Source organism: Diadema antillarum, unplaced genomic scaffold (genome assembly GCF_040938485.1).
Source record: "Diadema antillarum isolate AM-2024a unplaced genomic scaffold, OU_Dant_1.0 seq00001659_RagTag, whole genome shotgun sequence".
NCBI classification, from domain to species: Eukaryota; Metazoa; Echinodermata; class Echinoidea; order Diadematoida; family Diadematidae; genus Diadema; species Diadema antillarum.
In genome coordinates this window covers 1,142,644-1,163,901 of record NW_027272359.1, presented here as the reverse complement: position 1 = coordinate 1,163,901, position 21,258 = coordinate 1,142,644, and the positions used below count along the sequence as shown (strand labels likewise).

Here is a 21,258-nt window from a genome sequence, read left to right as displayed (position 1 = left end):
TGTTCTTTGAAGTTAGTTGATTCGAGCATTCATGTATTCATCGGTCACTCATTGAGTGGGAGATACCCACTCTCTTATACCGCACCGGAAGACTTGTGAACTTCATCTACAAGATAATAAATGACCATCTTTGTACAAATTGTACATCACTGTCTGCTTTGGAGTTCTTCAAAGTGTCATCGTGTGGTTGTTGAGCGTGAAAGGTACGCCAGTGTGCTGAGAATGCAGCATTGCTGAAAACCATCCAGTTACATGTACACATGTGAATGTGTTTAACGATGAATGCTGTACGGATATCTATGCGTACAATTGGATACAAATGAACGGTGTATAAATCTCATACAGGCTGAAGTAAGGAATTTAAATGATGAAAGGGTAATTATTAACATGCCTGTCTGATAATTCATTGGAAGGTGTATAAAACACAAGTTAAGCAAACACATGGAAGGTTGATATGCAATATGACAGTTTATTGTCAGAGTGCTTAGTAAATAATAAAAAGAAGTATGATATTGAATATGATTTAGGATACATATGTAACTTTATTTGGGGGAATTACACAAGTAATAATATGGTCAAAAGGAAGTGTAATATAGCATACAGATGTGAGATCTGATATGTGGACACATGAGCAGGATGGAATTAGCAAGTATGATTTATCAATACCATTTAGTGTTTGGGTATTAATTGAACATGCCCTTATGAGTATTGGTTGTGTCTATAATTTGCTACAGATCGAACGGCTAGTAGCTAATAGCTAATGTCGGCTGTAGACGGTCTACTGCCAGTGTACTGGAATGCTGTTGCGGTTCCACAATAAAGTCGGCCTGTCTGGTTACGGTGGCTACAGAGTCATTTCTTGATGTGTCAACTGTCGGTGGAGATCACATCACCTTTGACCACTTTCCACTTGATATGAATATCGGATACAAATTTTAACTTCCCCATTAGTCTTGTCATCTCACAGATGTACCAGTATACTGTAAAAAAAAAAAAAAAAAAAAAAAAAAAAACCCTTTAAAAACTGCTTAACTGCTCATCAAAACTTTTGACCAATTGCAAGACTACTACAGTGTATGATGTCACATGTGTACAACGATATCAGGAAATTAACAAGAGAATTTCACAAAACTTTACTTTTTGAATAAAGTGCACATTTCTTCGACTTGTTACTGACGCATGTTAAGGGTAATATTATTCACCCTGCCTTCTGATAGAGATAAGTCAATTGTTCTTTTGTTATGCGAGAAAAGAGAAAATATGTTGAATTTTCCTTATTCTTTCTTTATATCTTTGTACACATGTGAAATCACAAGCTATAGTAGTCTTCTCATCCAGCCGTGACTGAGCAGGAACTTAAAAAATTCATAACTTTTGAACGGATTGTCCGAGTTTCCTCAAACTCTCACTGATGTGTTCTACAAATATTGCTGCATTCACTAAACCCACATGTCTATGAAGATGAACTTGTCCTTTAAAGAAATTGTGGGCTAAACAATTCTTATTAGTTTTTGAGCAATGAACCTAAAATTTGGGATGTGTCATTGCTATCATACTTTATTGTGCAAGACATCTTTGGGCAAATACAGTAGGATATGTATTGTCGTGCGCGTAGCAGATTGTTTTTCCAGCACTTCCCTGCGCCTGGCAGATTGTTGTTAACGCACTTCCCTGCGCATGGCAGAATGTTGCTAACCCTGTGTGCACTCCCACAGCCTAATGAAAATCTGCCATGCACACTCCCACACCGTAACGACAATCTGCCAGGCACAGGGAAGCACTGTAATAACAATCTGCCATGGCAAAGGCATTTTATATCAATTCATACAAAATTTTGTCAAGGGGAATACTGTGTTTTTAGTAAATGCATTGGAATTTGGGACATGAGATCGCTATCATAGTTACTGTGCAAGACACCTTTTGATGAGTGACACAATAGGTGTTGCCATGGCAACAGTATTTTGTATACAAATCATACATATCTTTTGGATCAAAACACTCAATATTTTGAGCAATTCATTTGGGATTTGACACATTATTGCTGTAATGTAAAATTGTGATTATGAGTGTCAAAAAATTTTTCGCCACGGCAAAATAATTTTTTCACATTGACATACAAAATCTTGTGGATCGCAGTACTTCCTCAGTTTTTGAGCATTTGACTTGAAATTTGGCACATGATTATGACAATAAGTGGTTGTGCAAGACATCTTGTTTTCAAGAGTAGCAGGAAGTATGTTGCCATGGCAACAGCACATGAGTATTCAGTGTATTGTTCTCAGCCATGTACCAGTACAGAAGAGGTAGGCTTGGGTATTAATCATCTTCAGTGATACTTCTAGTTATCGTGTAGAAAATGTTAACATTCTTGTTCGATTGTGTACATTGCATTGACTTGGCATACCACATAAAAAAGTCAATCAATATTTTTCCAAACCACACATATATAATAGAAATAAAATGACTTAAGTCCAGCTATACACTTAGAGTGCACAAAATTTGGACTCTGTTGTATGATGATATGGCAAAATTAACACAATATAGCTCATCAGTAAAACTAGAAAATAAGTCAACTTTACATCTGGAAGGCTGTAAAAGCAGTATAACATAACCATTATTCATGACATGGTTTCATTGGTGCCAGCACTATGAAAATGTGAGTCAGAGCCTCCTCTTGGCAGTCAATCTTGATCAACTCCCTTGCACTACGTCGTCACTCTGCTAGTGACCCCGACACTCCTGAGATCTGTGTCAGGTTTTTGTTTCTCCAGTGACTCAACACTGGAACACCTACAGACAAGGTTCCATGACGTCACACGACGTGTTGTCTGAGGGGCAAAAACAAATCACGTGTGCATTGCTCTTGGGCACGGTACACGTACCGCATACCAGCCTGACTGAATGACCTGATAAAATCACATACAATGAATGGGAGGTGGGATGCAACACTTATCTGCTTGCCCACACGTATGTGAGCCCCCATACAGTTTTTGCCACTCAGCATGCCTTGATGACATCACTGGAACCTCGTCTATTGATCCCTCCGTCTACAAGTCAAACTGTGTCTAGCCACCAGTGTGCAGCAATCTTCACCATGTCAATCCAATGTCCGCTGATGTTGTCATCATGACTTCAGCGCCATCCTTCCTCCTCTTCCTGCCTGGTCAACTCTCCTCCCTCTTCCATCTCCTGGTCTCCAGGCAACGTGGAAATGATGACCTGGATGAGTTCCTCCATCTGCTCTTCTGTCAATCTCTCCTCACATTCCTCTATCATCTGTGAAGACGGGCATCAGCAAAGATATAAAATTATGAATTTCAGAAAATGACCTATACATGCCTTCTCTCAAGGGAATACCTGCCTGTTAAAAAAACCAAAAAAAAACCAAAAAAAAACACTACCAACAATATTATCACATTCTATTGTGTGTGTGTGTGGGGGGGGGGGGGTGTTAGCTCTACTCGTCATCTACACACACATACACACATGTACACACACACACACACACACACACATCATGTGATGGATGTACATGGGACAGCATCATTATGGTTGAAATCCAATTATTCAGAGAACCTGCATTGGCTGTTTTTGTTCTTGTTGTTTTCAAATTGGGATGGATGGAGTACAATGATACTAACTCTACACTTTGATAATTATTAATTTGACCATTTCTCCCATTCCCAAATCTAAGACAGAAAATTTCAAATCTGAATACCTAGTTCAGTATTATGACATTGGTGGATACAGTGCAAATAAACATACAACAGAGACCTTGTCCTTCCATGACATTGCACAGAATTAAACTATTGATGGACACAGACTGACTGACTTACTGCCATAATTTCCACTGTGGTTGTTGGTCTGTGGTTCAAAAGTTGCAGCTTCTCTGCCCTGTAGGAATGATATACACATATGACTTTAAATAATGTGAAGTGAATAATTACATCAACCACGCAGCACAAAAGATCAAAATGTCATTAATTATGCTTTTATATGACGTTTTTTTAAACATTTGATGTCGTAGCTTATACACACTGAGCATTAATACGCTGAAAAAAAAAAATATATATATAGGCAAATTGTAATTCTCACATTCTACATGGTACAGTGGACTCCTGTTATAATAACGAAGTCCTCGGGACCAGCAGTTGCCTTTCGTTATATCAAAATTTCGTTACAACCAAACAAATAAACAATAAAAATACATAGAGCAGATGATGCTGCGGCCTGAATTTTTTACTTCGTTGTAACCAGAACTTCGTTACAACCGTGTTTGTTTTAACAGGAGTGCACTGTATTGGTCACAGCCATTATGCAAATTATGTGAGTTGAAGTCATCAATAAACAAATAGAATAAAAAGAACTAGCTATTCAAATCAATTTACATCGTAATTTAAACAAAACATTAAAATTGCACTTCCAGTTGTATGTTCCTTGAAATGTTTCGGAAGCATCAGTGATAGGCAGTAATGAAATTGATGATAAAATATATGAAAGTTCATTCAATTAAATGATAATGTGATAAAGAACTAAAAAAAAAAGGAGAACCCTACTTTGTCAATTTATAGGGAGCAACTGCTTTCAGAAATGCCTCCAGGACTTCAGCTGACTGCAGATGACATGGAGTCTTCTCCAAGTATTTGATTGTCTAGTAGGGAAAAGATCATGATGATGATGATGAAGTTAATATGGTTTCTACCTCTGGACCATGACAAAAGCCTGAATCCACTTTAGGTGAACATTATATCCTTCTACTAAATACAAATGAATAAGACAGTGTGATCTAGTTAGTCACTTTATGAGAAATGAGAATATATGCAAGGCTATCTCTGAACACTGGCCATCATTATATGATATTCAAATTAAAGGCAATCTATTTCTTTCTTTCTTTCTTTCTTTCTTTCTTTCTTTCTTTTTTTTTTTTGGGGGGGGGGGAGGTGTGAATGACAGCTGCAGACTGATCACAATGAATGAATACAAATTGATCATGAGTGGATCATTAGGTTCAGTAGCTCCTATAACCCCAAAGATGGAAACCAGCTAGGGTAATTTTATAACTGTCGTGTCTCCTGAGTAGCACTTTTCAAATATCAAATATGAACCATTCTTGAGATTTTGAACAGAAATGACACATTAATGACTCAACGCTGCATCCACAAAAGACACAAGTAGCGTCAAGGTAATCTTTTTTTCACCCTGCCTGTTAAAACGGTACCCGCAAAATGTTGCTTGGATGTTGTCCTGATAACTTTTGCTTTTTGCTTTTGTTACCTCCTGCTGTTTTATTGTCCAAGGCGAGGAATTTTGTGACCCTAATGCTACCAGGGCATTGTCGCAGTAAGGTCTGTTAAAACGGGGCTTCATTTTCCAAGTGTAGATGAGCCCATACTTTCAGAAGAGTATCAAATTTCACAGTGTTATGCATATTTTGTTTGATTGTTTGTTTGTTTAGTTAACAAAATAAATGAGGAATTGCACACACAGTGATGTGCAACAAGCATACACAGCAAAAACAGTTTACTAATCTGAGTGATTTCTGTACAGTTTCCTTAATGTACCACGTTCTCCTTCTTGATTACCTCACATCTCTGAAACAGGCTAGGAATTCTTTATGCTTTTTAAAATGATACATATTAACAGCTTCATACATGTATCACATTCAAAAGTATGACTTTTATGTTGTTTGATTCATACCTCCTACCATTTTCTCCCTCATCTTCAGACAAACCACAAACAGCCCATGCTCTAACAATTGAATCTTCAGTCACTACGGAAACTCCCGGCACTTTCTTTCAGTCAGGGATTTTAAGGATTAAACACATGTACATTGCTTTCATGCAGACACTAATACCTCATAGGAAATGGTGGCCAGATTCTGCTGTTTCTTGCTGATACTTTTCTTTCCCTTTCGAGCACTTTCAGCTTGTAGATCACTCAGCAGGGAGAAGACCTAAAGAAGTGGGGAAAAAGGTATGAACCAGGACAAAGTAACATAGACGCAGTTACCAAAAGTTCTGATATGGCAAAAACAGATATTAAACCAGAACAAGGAAAGCAAGATAGCCAAGGATGTGGTAGTGTATGGAAATAAAGTTTGTTGCCTCTACAGAGCAAGCTAATTCACATTAAACACACTATTTAGTAACATGTTAAAGGTGATATGATTTTCACCGACTACTAAACCAATCAAGCTGTTCAAATGACTTTTGGATCCATCAGCTGTAGTTCTGTCAGGCAAGTTTGTAACAAACTTTCTGGTCATCAGAAAAAAATATTTACTGTGGGGTATGCACATACTTTGAATGTGAAATCATCTTGTTTCTTCTTCTCAGCATTGCACATATAAAAGTCTTGTGTATCTTGTTTTTCATAGTTTGACTTGCTCACTCAGTTATTAGTTGTTGTGGATTACAGAAGTGCTTCATCTTGAAACAAGCAAAAAGACGATGGAAGAAAAATTGTGTAATATTACAATCCTATAGTAACGGCTAATTCCCTGGAGGTTCTTCATTCTGATGATAATAAGGCTACTACATAATAACAAAAAAAAAAAAGGCTTCACAAAAGTCCATTGAAGAAATGATCCAAATTACCCCACTACCATTCAATTCCAAAAGATCAAAAAACGAAAAGAATGACTACCAGGTAGCATTGTCATTTACATAAAAGCTATAAAGACTTCTACTACAACTTCTATTCCCAGACTCTTACCTCATAATTACTCAGCATGGCTGCACTCTCATTGATTCTGCAGTGGGGGAAAACAATTCAAAAAGTTGTGAGTGTGTGCTTGCAAGATCACAATTTCTACAAGTTAAACAACTACAATCGGATGGGAAGCCTCGCTAACGTAAACTTTTTCTTTATTCTCTTGTTTGCTGGAGGGTACCTACACATGGCTTCATCTCACAAATTACAGTCTATTTCATAATTATAGGGGCCTACTGTACTACACACTAGTGCTATTCTAAATAAATAATCCAAAACAAAGGAGTCTCTAAAACTTAAGTTGCGCCATCGAATAGAAACAGACTAGGAAGAGTTCTAAGTCATTAATGACATTATTTTATTTGTCATATGTTTTTATAGACTCATTCACACTTGAACCAATTTTTAGCTGAAAATGCTCAAAATCGAAAATGGTGTCTTTCAGAATCATCTTCCGTAACAAATAGATGAGAACTTGCACAATTTCTAACGTTAATCCCAAAACAGAAAGCTCCGGGAGTCCCTACTGAAGTGAAACTCATGAACTGGTTCAATACTAGTATTGAACCAGTTCATGAGTTTCACTTCAGTAGGGATCGACTCCATATTGGTACCATATTCGAGAACTGAATCGCATCGGCATTCGTTCTTCCCAAGAACTGTAAGGAACTGGAATTCCCTGTTGTCAGAAATTGTTTCAGCGCCATCTGTGGGATAATTTCGAAACCGTCTAACGGTTGATCACAGTGGCTAGTTATTTTCGTCAAATTTTCTATGTGCTTGTAAATATCTGTAAATAAATTGTATTATAATGTAAATAGCACCAGTCTGCAAGAATCTTCAGTCTATTGAAGGAGGCAGACTTAATCAGAAGAAGAAGAAGAAGACTCCTGGAGCTTTTCCGTTAATAGTACAACTAGGGTTCTCTACAAGTACAAAGTCAAAGACCCTCACCTTGACCCCCCCCCCCCCCCCCCCCACCGAGGTGAATTACTCCTACTCCTAGCCAGTTTCCATCTCTGCATTCGATCATTCCGCAAAGTGTAACGTTAGTTAGGTCATGATGAGGTGAATCTGTTCTTTCAGAAGAATACCAGTACAACATGTAATGTATTCCTTCGTTCATAGTTACCAATCAATCTCGCCTCGCAATGCAATGCCAATGGCAATGCAATGCGATGGCATGGCAATGGATGCATCTTCAGCAAGCAAAATAATTTTACAGTGCAATGTCAGTCCCCACCCACCCACCCCCCCCCCCCCCCAACATTTTCAGGGCAACTTACATTTCCATTTTATCCGCGTAGCCGTCAACAAGATGCAAGACAGACAAAACTGGTGGAAAGCAAACTCAGTTTCTCAAATTCCCAGGCAGCAACGTTAGAGTTTCTGGTTGTCATCTCCTTGTGTAGCAGCTTCACGCGTAATTAAGTACATACAACGAAAACCAATGGAAAGTGCACGACATGCACACGTTACGTGTATCTTGTACAGTGCTAGTTCGGGAGATACTCGTAATGAAAACAGTCGGCAAAATTGTTTTTGATTAAAATTTAAACCCAAAGAAATAATAACATAGCAAAAATCAACTATTTCAATTTTTAAATTACAAAGTACAAATGAAGCAACAACTAAAATTCAATTATTGTGTTGCTAAATACACAAAATAAAAGTCTTACTAATTGTTTGAACAGTTTTGAGTCTACTTAGACTGTGCGTGCTACCGTCTCCGATCCGCGGCCGATCGCGATGCGGAGATATTATATTAGCTGCTGGTCGCCTAGTCCCATATACGTACGAGTATCTGTGTGCATAAACTTGTAATACTATAATTTGAGGTTTTGATGGCCATATATTGAAACTGTGCAGTTTTAAAGCAGCAATTACCGACAGTTACCTATGTAACATTGCTTTAGCTGCTGTTAGAAATTCAGTCATGTCGTCAGTCAAGATTCCTAATGTTCTAATCAGAGGAAGTGTGGCATATCTCTGGAGCAGGGGCTCTCACCGGAGTCTCACGTCGTTCATGCCCAGAAACTCCGGGCCAGTCAACCATGAGCGAGTGTCTGTGTCTGCGCTAAAAGCTCTGTCTGCCTGTCACGGACAATCAGTGCGTCCGTGTTCCGGACAAAGCAATGACCAGGGGTGAGAGTATGATATTGAATTCTGATATTTTTAAGGGCACACTTATAACAATTTCGGTCTACACATTTTTCTAGAATCTAATAATTCTAGAAACTCTCTTCTATAGTGAGTAAAGAACTGTGTACCGTAGCCCGACCAGACGCTGTTGAATACGCTATGCGAAAACAGCGCGACGTACCATGTACAGCGACTGGGCTGTGTATAGTTATGTGTACCGGTACTCTTTCTGCTACTAACAATACTATTACCGGTACTCGGTAGGCACTACAGGTCTAAAATTTTAGTATTAATACTCTTTTATTGCAGTCGTGAGTTGTGAGAATTTGTGGTATGGCCTACGTGATGCAAAGCTACCGAATAAAAACAGACGATAGATTCACAAGTTATGATACAAGAGAGAATCCATCCCCTGTCAGCCTAACTATACACAGCCCAGTCGCTGTATGACTGTCAGCCATGACAGAAAAGTTCAGCATTGATAATGATCTTAGTATTAACCTAATTACAAACCCTGATACCTTAGGCTTGATACATTATTTCTTGTATCAATATTGAAATTTACTACAAGAAGACTTGCTAGCAGTGCTACTCTGATCCTACAGTTTACCATGATGACTTAACTACACGCAGCCGCTGTGTCGAGAAGCGACAGCTGTGCTTCACACACAGCGGTCTGGTCAGGCTACATGATGACTGTGATGTAATTTCATGCAACTTGCTTTCATGGATTGGTATATACCGATATCGTTCAATATATCACTCTATGATCTCTTTTTCTCTTCCCACTCTTTTCTTTCGTATTAAGGTAAAAGAGAGCTTCCTGAATTTCAGTTATGGTGTAAAAAAGACACCAAAGATTTTCAAGAGCGAAAGGGATGAATGTGTATGCTATGCAATAAACCAGGTAAGCATTAGATAATTTTATGATACCACCACAAGATGATGTCACAAACCTAATTGTTTCTTTTCATGTTTTGTCTTCTGCAGAGGAGCAAAGAAACTTCCAAAAATATACACAAGAACTGGAGATAAAGGTACTAATTTTCCTTGTCAATATCTCTCATGCCATCTGTCTCGGTCATGTTGTATTACTCATTGTGTCTAAATCATTCTTTAAATGCAAAATAAATACTGTACTTTTTAACTGCTGTAGTGCAGAGCTCCTTTAAGATTGTTTTCATAAATTCACCCATGATGATGATTCACCATCTTTCGTGATTATTTGGAAATTTTGTGAATATACAAAAATATGTGTTTTTGTAAGTGTTGCCAGTGTGTATATATATAGTTTTTCTTATATGAACTCATTATTGCAAAATCATGTCCTGTACCAGGTGACTAGTACCTGGTATCCATTATTTTTTAAAATATCTTTTATCACCGGTTCTCACTGAGAAGGAACATGAGGTTGTGCAGTTTTTAAGCAGTTACTGATTTTTTTTTTCTCAATGTCCGTTGTACATGTCATATGTCCATCCCTTTCTGGTATTAGAGAGAGCAAGTGTTTAACATGTTTTTGTTTTGGATGCAAAGACTACTCTTAATAACTTTGTCTGTGTAAAACAGGGACCTCTGTAACCATTGCTGGAGACAGAAGACCAAAGGATGACATTGTATTTGAAGCAGTCGGTACAACTGATGAGCTATCCTCTGCCATTGGGTATGTCATTGTAGCTCTAGTTACATGTAGTTTGTTTTCACTGTACATAGTTGATTATTTCTCTCCCTCTAAATCTCTCTCTCTCTTCACCAAGAATGTAATTGTCAATGAATATGTTAAGAATGGGACATTTCAAATGATGTGAATTAGTTTTATAGGATAAAGCATATTGTATACTATTGACACTGTACTATTTGGTTAGGTATTATAAAATCATTTGCCATCTGCTATACACATAATCTACTGCAGAAAAAAAAAAAACTGTGCAGTGAATTTGTTAGTGAGAATTATGTACACAGTAATGTCTGATGGTGTCTATTACAAATCATACAAAATAGCAGGTGTGTGAAATGTTCTACCTGCAGTTAAAATCACTGTGTGTGTATGAGTGTGTGTGTGTGTGTGTGTGTGTGTGTTCTCGTGAAGAATTATCAGTTGGATTAATTCATAATTGAGTTATTTATGTTGAAGAGAGATCTTTGCAAAATTAATTGAAAATAGGATTTGTTTGTGTTTTGAATTGTATTTGTATTGTTTTAGTTCATATTACACCCAGAATGGGTTGATTCACTAATGTTTTGAATTAAATCAAGAAATATCAAGGTGGGAAAAAAAGTGTGTAGACTGTCCATTCCATACATTCTTGTATTGTATCAATCACTCACAATGGCTACTTTGTTAATGGTACACTGTATTGCATCATGCAAGAAGCCTATTAATTGTCAAATGTGAATCACAGTTTCCTTGGTGTGAAGTTTAAAAACTTACCAAAATTTAAAGTTATGATAGTTTTCTCTTGAACAGCAGTCATTGTGTATCATTGGCACAAAGTGACTGACAAACAGGGCGAACTCATTATAAAGTTGACCAGCAGATTAATACTTTCAAGTAATTATTGTAATGTTTCTGTTTTCAAAAGCATATTTTTTGATAGAATGCTTAATTTCTTTGCCTTTTTTTACAGACTTGCAAGAGAGTTTGTGAAAGAATCGAATCTACTTGTGTGTGACAAACAACTTGAAGAGGTGAATTAATGCATGTAATTACTGGTATTTCACCATCTGTTATAAGAGCGTAAATACTGTATTTAGATATCATGTTCACAGTGAGTTTCTGTCATAGATTGGAAGATCTGTTATGCAGAGAGACCTACAATGTACCATCAATGATAGAGCCTCACTTTCCATAATAGCCAATGTGGAATAGCGCCCTCTTTAGTTGTTTCTCATTCAAAAGTATCTATTAATTTCTATTGAAAGTAGTGAATTATATTTAAACAAGTCAAGATACCTTCTAACTTTGCTGGGCATTATATAATCATGCACGAACACACACACAAACACACATACACACACACACACACATAAAATTCAAAGGTATACATTTTTGGAAATCTTTCATTTTTTTCTCCTACCCCTCTGACAGAAAATAGTGACAAAGAATGCAAATACAACCTACATGTATGCAACAAGACATTGTACATGTGGTACAATTTTTGTCTTTTTTCTTAACATGAGACGAAGTCCTATAATTGTGCATTTCTCAATAATCCCAGTTGGCAACATACACGGTGAATGCCACAATTTTCTTCACACATTCACAGATATGAGCCTGATCTGATAATCATAGTTAAATTCATTTGGTCATGAAGTGAGTAGCTGCCTGGGGTGACATACATGTAGCATAGGAGCATCCTGCTGATAAGAAAATTTGCTTGTTCTGATCTTTTAGCAAAACTTGCATCCTTCTCTTTAGGGTTCTACTGTATATGAACACTTCTATGAAATGTCTGTTTTGTTGCATTAGTTACTTTTAATCGAGTAATTCCTGATTTTCTTGTTTTCATCTCTCCTGTATTCCTCCTACTTACGCTGCCAGATCCAGTGCATTCTGCAGGATGCAGGATCCAACATTGCCACACCCAGAAGTCTGGCTTCTCCGAATCAACTGCGTGAGTGAAAAACCAGACAGGAGTGTGAAAGTTTGCCAGCTGAGTGACTTGTTATCTTTCTAGTCTTAAAGGGAAGGTTGAGTTTCAGATGAGATGGGGCTACAGGTTTCCAACATTTCTTGATGATGATTTTTATAACTGAATTCCGGTCACAACGAAGTGAAAATTTAGGCCACAGCACTCTCCACCCCATGTTTTTTTATTGTTCATTTCTTCGGTTATAACGAAATTTCAGTATAACAAACGAAAACTGCTGACCCCGGGGACTTCACTAAAACAGGAGTCCACTGCAGGGGCGGATCCAGGAATTCTGTAAAGGGGGGGGGGGCGTGACTAATATTTCTGGTGGCACTTCCTGGTTTCATTTCATTTTTTTCTTTTTATTTCTTTTGTTTTTCACGAAAAATAAAGGGGGGGCATGCGCCGGTTGCGCCCCCCTCTGGATCCGCCACTGCACTGTAGTCACTTAAACTTTTTAGTCGATATGTTCTGTCAGTGAATGGTGACAACTTTCCTTCCATTCCAGAGATGACAGAGTTTGATGGATCCAGTGTAGAGATGTTGGAGGAGTGGATTGATGACATGACAGCATCTCTGCCTCCCCTCAGGAACTTTATCCTACCGGTAGGTTGGTCTCCGCTTCCAGGTCCCGCCATCTCCCATCATACACACAGCATCATTGACTTGCAGAAGCTGTTAGGTTACTCCTAGAGGGGAAGTTGGTTGATTCATCCTGAATTGTGCAAAATGATTAACCCTTTCCTTACCACTGCCAACTACACAGCATCAAATCTCTGTGGCATTCTGTAGCATGGGTCTTGAGGGGTTTGAAAGATATCTCGGGCATCAAAGATGGCAGGTTTGATGGTTGGGAAAATGGCATTCACTCAGTTGTGTCTCTCCATGTCTCACATTTTCTCCAGGGGAAGAGATCTCAAGAAATGTTGATTTTACTCTCTGTGCGATTAGATAGAAATAAATGTTGTTATTTCATTATGAATTTTATTTTCATTTCCTTTACAGAACATGATAACATAACACTTCGCTCTTTTTTGTAACAAAGAAATATTGTAGACGATACTTTGTGAGATGAACAGAGTATACAACAATATTTAAATATCATAACAATAAAACATTGTAACAGCAAGAGCATGGTAATTGAATGATACTCAAATGCTGAATTTCAATCTTTATCAAGTATTAGAATATAGATAATGTGATGAAATACTTAACAAGGGTATTTGATAGACTTTGGTGGCAGTCTTAACAATCAGATCATCCTGAATGAACTAAGGAAACTCTTTGACCTATCTTGCCTTGTCAATAAGACATGCATATATTTTTTTAATGCTCAACAGTCTGGTGGAAAGGCTAGCAGTGCACTACACGTAGCTAGGTCAACCTGCCGAAGAACTGAGAGGAGGTGAGTGGAACATATTTTGATGATTGGAAAATGTAGTTGCCATAACTCCTCCCTGCGGAATAGCACTGAACATTAGCACCACTGTCTTGATGTTATGAGCAGCACGTTTCTTGTGACCACCCCGATTGTATCTTAACTCTGTTGATACTGTAAGCAAGATGGGTGTGAGGATTCCATCCTCCTTATTTTTCACATTTATGATGATGATGATCCCTCTGTTGGGTAGGAAAAAAAGTGAACGTCGGGGAGCAGAGGGATGATGTAAATTGATACAGACAGTTAGACATTTGGGAATGATTTGTCACCACCCAGTGGTGTGTGCTCTGTGAAGCTGTGCAGCTGGTCACATCTTGCTACAGAATTAAAAGAAAAGTGCAAGGAGAACAAGCAACTGACTAAATGGAACTAAACTTGAGGAAAGTGCCTTATTTAATCATTTGAAGTCATTTTCATGAGCATGTGTTGATGGTTTATTCACGCTTAATAGAGTTTTGTTGCCTGGAAACAAGGATGAGGTGGTGGGAGCAGATAGTCAAATAAGGAAATGTATTGATTTTGTGTGAAAACTAAATGTTATGTGTGTGTTTGTGTGTGTATGTGTGTTGATTAAGCACCAATTAAAAGTATGATATCTTCAATTTTTTAGAGAGTTCATTAACTCAAATTTCATATTTGCTTGAATTCTGTGTATGACTTAGTGAAAATCTTGAATGAGTTTAGTATTCAAGTCAGTGGTTCTTTCATTTTCATTTTCCTACAGAACAAATGAGAATACAGTCATGTTAATAGAGAAACTGAAAACCAAGTAGTGAAAGAAGAAAGGGACTATGTTGGGTTTATTGATGACCTTTCATTTTTGTCTCTATTACCACAAAATGAAATTGATTCAGTTGACAATAAAGGTACCATTCGAAGTCATGAACAACATACATGGAATTCATATTGGCATATGATATTCGTTTCCAATTATCTTGGACATATAACCTTTATTTTTGGTTTTGTTTGTTTGTTGTTTGATTTCAAAAGTGGGTTTACACATAATTTATCAATAAATTGGAATTATCATGCTTTAACCCTGTCTGTGTCAGGGACTTTGGACAGAGTGTACAATGCTACATGTTTTGTTTCTTTTTTTTTCAATGCCAATTGGCACACAAAGGGGTAGGCGGAACACTTATTTCTTCTCCACAATATTTTACTAAAACAAACAAACAAACAAACAAAGATGTCTTACTCTATGCTATGTTACCATTGAGTAACCATTGACAGGTGAAACCGCACCATAGAGAATAATTGTCCTGACACAGTATATCTCCTTGCGTAATATACCGCTGTCCGTGTGAATGTCCTCACCTGTGTAGCGACAACATTTTTGGAGCAGCGCGCGTGCGATTAACCCCTGTCCTCCTGTCACCACTTGCCACCCAGCTTGGGGGGTGAAAGGTCACTAGTTCACGTGTCACAGTCCTCGCAGTCAAACCGTTGGAGAATAAACACCCGGGCTCCATGCAGCGCGTCATCTCGCCGGCGATTCGCCGTCGCCCCGCCGGAGTCGTTCCCGCCCGTTATTGGCAGGGTAATTCATGGATATGCGGTGATTAGAATGTGGAGCCTTCTTGTACAACGATATAACGAGCGCGTCGCAATATCTGTCAGAAAATAAGATTTAACACGGCAGGCATGGTTGTCCGTAGATAGTGATCAATTGAGCGTGATATTGTGAATGTTATTGCACTCTGTGGCTCCGTTTGTTGACCCTTTCTGGGAATGTCGATACTCTTTAAATACATTGGGTAGCTTTCCTCCTCTGTACTCCTAATCGAAGGATTGTTTGGTATTAAAGTTAGTTTAACCTGGACCATGATTTTATTTCAAAATATCTAAATTGAAGGAAAAATATATATATAATTATATATCGATAATACAGTATTAATTCACGAGAGAGTGTTGTATCAGAATTGTGTTCTAAAGTTTTGTTTAAACCATTCTTCGAAATTAAGGCGTATTCGAGAAAACGCCGCCTGCTGCTTGCTGTAGTGAATTTGTAATTGTGTTATCTATAATTTCATTGTTGCCATCACAGCAACAGCTTTTGTTCGTAATTTTCGATAGCGTCAAACTGCAATAGGCAACGCGTTCACCTGAGTTTTTGACCCTATGAATGTCACGTGTAGAATGACTAAAGTATTACTTGGCAAATATGGGCTTATAAGATATGTTTTGAATTCGTAAAATGATACCACGAAAAGAATTTCTGCAGGATGATATTTCATCTTATCAAGATATTCAGTACTGCCAGCACTGCATGATGGTGATGGCGTCATTTCACTCGACTTTCTTTCGCGGGGGTATACTTGAAGATATTGCGCCCGATCTCCTGGAGTCATAGTTCTATTTTAGTGGATGATTTACGACCGGTCCCCCCATAAAAGACCATAAGAAGGTATATTATAACTATCAGAATATGACGATGACCTGTGACACCAGTGGCCGACATTTTGTGATGGCAAACTGGCCACAATGCAACGTGAAGTCAGGCCTGTTTTAGCGGCTCGGCTGGATATGATAGCGGCGATCTTATTCGAATGCACTACGGTATTCTGTGTCAATTATAATGAAGCTTTTGACTAGTAAGGTAATGCTTTAAAGGGACTATACAGTACTGTTTAAGGTACTATACAGTACTGTTTAAGGTGGGGATTCATGTTTTGAACATTCCTAAGTGAGATAATGAGAAACCTCTTATGAAATATGAAAGAGCATGTAATTTTAAGAAGGATTCAACGTTTATTTGATGAAAATTGGTTTTCAAATGGCTGAGATGTCCAAAAAAGTGATAATAATAAAAGGCGACAGGCCACGCCTTTTATGAGGATCTCTTTGTTTCGCCTTGTTTTTGGATATCTCGGCCATTTCAAAACCGATTTTCATCAAATAAACTTTTGATACCCCTTAGAATTGCATGCTCTTTGACATCTCATAGAGTGGTTTCTGGATATCTCGCAAAACGTTAAAAGCTAAATCCTCACCTCAACCAGAACTGTACACACCCTTTAAGAAATGCAGTCACAGTCGTTCGCGAGGCGAAATTTTCACCGAATTAATGCGAAGATGGCATTATTTTGCTGTCTTCAGAACTCGTGTCTAGAGTTTCACTTCTATTGCTGTGCCGTCGCGTGTTGTTGATTTAATTACAGTGTATATTCGATAATCTTTACTGTCTTTCGTAGTGCTCCACCTACTGCTATATTATGCTGAAACGAAAACTAGGCTTGGAAGCCATACGAAATGACCGTCTCGGCTGAGGTTGCTATGCACGATGATTCTTTGGTCTTATTTAATGTGATGACATGGTTCTATCTATTTAGGGTAGTTATATCAAGGAGCTTCTTAAAACTCCTTGGTAGTATTAATAGTCTCTCTATTGTCACTTCTGCTCTACCTATACCCTGTTATAGTTATGACACTGGCATTACCAGATACTCCCATTTTTACAGCTTGATAAAAACATCTTGGCGGGATTCGAACGTGGGACCCCCGTTTGAATACCAAAAGTTTTATCCATTATAAAGACCAACGTGATCCTACGTCGTGATATGCACCCTAATGTGATCAGTAGTCATTCAAATTTACTGAGAGCGCACTACAGTGTGATACCCACGATGTTTTCCTACCTGTGGAATGATGACGTATTAGCACCACCGTTCACATACATCCTGGTTGCGTTTTAAAGGAATACGGTTCACTTATGGCTAAAAGATATTACGCTTTCGCTGAAATCTATGACTCTTCAACAGTCATCCACTTGTCAGCTGTCTGTATATAGCTAACATTACATTAGAACTTTTTTTCCTGCCTTGTCACAGTTTGAAGACATAAAGTTATTTACCTTTTGCACATGAAACAAAAACCCAGTATTAGTGCCTTAAAGTAGTTCTAAAATGTGAGTTAGGGATAGAGGCAACTACTGTTAAAAGAAAAAATGAATCCGTATAATCGATGTTAAGTATTGTTAAATACACAAAATGTGAACAAAAGTTATAATAAAAATGTTTCCAGACTAAAACGTTTACAGTTATGGTTTATTGAGAAAAACACTGATATCTCCTTATATTTTAGGCTTTACTGCAAAACTTTTTTTTATAATGGTAGGATGTTTTGTGATACAACAGACCTACACATATACATCAAATGTGATATCTTGAAAAATTTTTAAATCGCTGCTCCCAAAGGTAAACAGGACCTTTAATATATAAATAAACAACGCCATATCGCACGTAAAATCCATAAGACTTTTGCATAATTGTGTTGTGTCGAGATCTCAGCTTTTTGCTCTGCTATTATAATTATAGCGAAGTCACCGTCTGAATGTTGAACAGTAGCCTTAAATCCGTGGAGGTAGTAGATATTTTAAATTCTGTTTAAAATGCTCGAAGCAAAATGATTTATGGGAAAAAATGTGCATCAGCCTTTTCACACTGAAAGTCGGTGATAGTCGGTGCGTCTTGTCTTTTACTAACACGCGGTCGCCTTCACTTATTTGATCACATATTGTCCTTATTGTTGTGACTATAAAAGTATATAGTTGGCCATATTATACCACAAACAGTTGCTTCTCTGTCTTGATGTAATGATGTGCAAGCAAACATTCTACGCACTTGTATCGCTGTATACACCAATGCGAAACGATAAAAGTCAAAAGCTTGTCAAACAGTACAAGCACTGAGTACGAAATAAAAACAAATTTCTCCGAGAATGTGTGTATCGTTATGTACCCTCGCATTCATGTTTAATTTTTAGCACGTTCTGAGTTGTATTTTGTAGCGGGAAAGTATTACTTGACAGATATCATATCACCCGGTGTGTGTTCGGTTCCCTGATTGATATGCTTCAATATGGTGCATTGTACTTGTGTTCCTGTCACGATCCTAATTTTGGTTCTTCACAGATCATTTTGTCACGTTATGTTGGACAGATATAATGCGCTCTGTTTGTGAAAGTGTTATTGATTATCTTTGTCGTCCTTTCACGTATCTGTCAGAGGGGGGGGGGGGCAGAGAAGCGAGAAAGGAAGAGAGGGATAGAGAAGAGGAGGAAGAAGAGGAGGAGAGAAAGAAAGATATGGACGTGTACATGACAGTCATCTATCATCCCATGTTATCGTATCTTGTTTTCTTGAAACCTTACAGCATTGCCCCGCTCGCACGAAGTGAAGAAATAGATCCGGCTGTGGCAAGATTTATCAACAGGTAATTACTGGATGCAGACTCTAATTTCATAAACACCGACGAAAAGTTCTAAAAGTCACGGTGCGTCATTGTGGACAAGAAGTTTGGGGAGGGATGGGGCGGAAGGGTAACTGAGACATGTATGAATTCAACAGGTGTAACCTTAAATTATGCGGCACCCCTGTATGTATGAGAGAAATCACCTGTAAATGTTTACGCTTGTTTTGTCTTTATACTATCATTTACATCAATAATGCCATTTTTGAGAGTGGTCGGTCTGGATGAACCTCATCAAATCAACCTTTTTCTCTGTTGTTGTTTTTATTTGCGTATTATGATAACAATAAAAAAAATGCTAGTTCACCAGCCAGTCAGATTAGAATTACATTAATGTATAGACTTTAGCGTATACCGTCGGTCATGATTTTATGAGACTTTTAGAAAGACGAGCCGTGACATTGTACGTATATTTCTTTTAATGTAATTCAGGAGAAATCTTCGTGTCAGTGAAAATGCTTTATTATGCAGTATTGTCTTTATGTAGAGTCTATGGTGTAAACAAACAAACTCGAAATAAATTCGAGAAAAAGAACAAAGATCATGTCCGACCAGAGATTACCTGCGGGAGATTGTCAGCCCATGAAATTTATTTTTTTGTTGTCGATTTAGTATACGGGAAATATTATTCAGAACTGCTTCAAGTATAATAAATCTCCCCATTAGTTCAAGTGAAGTTATACCATCAGTGTCTTTTGTCACATTCTTTTAATTGTTGTTGTTGTGTTTTGTTGTTGTTGTTGTTGTCCTGACGACTTCCTTATGCAATTGTGCTATCGTGCCGATTGATTGTAAACCCAAATATCACAACGTCTGATGTATTTGCAGATGATAATTTCCTACATTCTATGCTATAATTCCCTTTCTCTTCGTTCCATAACTCGATGGCAGGTTGAGTGACTACCTCTTCACAGCAGCACGGTTCACGTCTCTTCAAGACAACATGCCTGAAACCATCTACAGGAGAGTGAAGCCTAGGGCGAGGAAGAAATGAAAGGGGCCCATGATTCTTTGAGTGTCGTGTATAAGATTCTTTAAAAATAGATGGACATTTATGTATACAGGAATATATGGGGAAATCACATGCAGAAAAGTTTATTGCGTGACTGGAGAACACCCGGATTACAGCAGGTGTCGACTTCGAACGTATGAATATTCTTTGGGAGTGTGTGTTTTTTGTTTGTTTTTGAATTTCAATGCGTGTACAGGAGTCTGATTAAGAAAAAACAAACAAACACGGAAGTGGTGCTCAACGAAATCGTCCCTACAAAAAGACATCGCACAAGATAAAAATTTGGATACATTGTGAAACTAGCTCTCAACAGTCATCGGTACGGAATGGGGATTGGTAGGCCTAAATTGCTGTAGAATTTTGCATTGTTAATTCATTATCAGTTTGGTTCGAATTCAGACTTATGCAAAGAGTGGCAAGGGACTGAAATCGATGTGTCAGTCGTCCGTCAATGGTTAAGTACATCGTGTGTACAGCAAACTGACGATCCCTTACAAGCCTTTACAAGCCTAATTATTGATGATGTTGGTTATTCCAAAGCTTCGTTAATCCGAAAAAGTTCCGAAAAACACAAATTCCGTATGCGAGATGTTCCTCAATCCGAACATGAGATAGTAGGATGAGTTGATCCGAACATTAACGTGTAGCCGAAGGTTCGTTAGCTCGTAAATGAAATAAGGGTCGTAAATCCAAAGGTTCCTTAAAGGACAAGTCCACCTTCATAGACATGTGGGTTGAGTGAATGCAGCAATATTAGTGGCACACAACAGTGAGAGTTTGAACAAAATCGGGCAATCCGTTCATAAGTTATGAATTTTTGAAGTTTCTGCCCAGTCACGGCTGGATGAAAAGACTACTATAGCTTGTGATGTCACATGAGTACAACGATATAAAGAAAGAATGAAGAAAATTCAACACATTTCCATTTTTCTCCCATAACAAAAGAACACTCGACCTCTCTCTTTCAGAAGGCAGGGGGAATAATATTACCCTTAACATACGTCAGTAGCAAGTCGAAGAACTGTGCACTTTATTCAAAAAGTAAAGTTTTGTGAAATTCTCTTTTTATTT

At 37.9% G+C, this 21,258-nt stretch overlaps 2 protein-coding genes across 2 annotated transcripts; one reads left to right on the top strand and one right to left on the bottom strand.

The window, feature by feature from the left end:
- Nucleotides 1-2,656: 2,656 nt before the first annotated feature.
- On the bottom strand, nt 2,657-8,128 carry LOC139711423 (DNA-directed RNA polymerase III subunit RPC9-like). Its single transcript, XM_071623306.1, has 6 exons — nt 7,998-8,128; nt 6,715-6,751; nt 5,855-5,953; nt 4,557-4,651; nt 3,837-3,894; nt 2,657-3,276 (listed from the first exon to the last, which is right to left on the bottom strand). Exons 1-6 carry the CDS (start codon nt 8,003-8,005, stop codon nt 3,133-3,135), a joined length of 441 nt encoding a protein of 146 aa, XP_071479407.1. The 5' UTR covers nt 8,006-8,128; the 3' UTR covers nt 2,657-3,132.
- Nucleotides 8,129-8,571: 443 nt separating this feature from the next.
- On the top strand, nt 8,572-20,169 carry LOC139711424 (corrinoid adenosyltransferase MMAB-like). The gene is made up of 9 exons (XM_071623307.1): nt 8,572-8,856; nt 9,844-9,890; nt 10,423-10,516; nt 11,481-11,541; nt 12,395-12,467; nt 12,994-13,091; nt 13,826-13,890; nt 19,080-19,139; nt 20,067-20,169. The coding sequence occupies exons 1-9, from the start codon at nt 8,648-8,650 to the stop codon at nt 20,167-20,169; spliced, it is 810 nt and encodes a 269-aa protein (XP_071479408.1). The 5' UTR covers nt 8,572-8,647.
- The last annotated feature ends 1,089 nt before the right edge of the window (nt 20,170-21,258 follow it).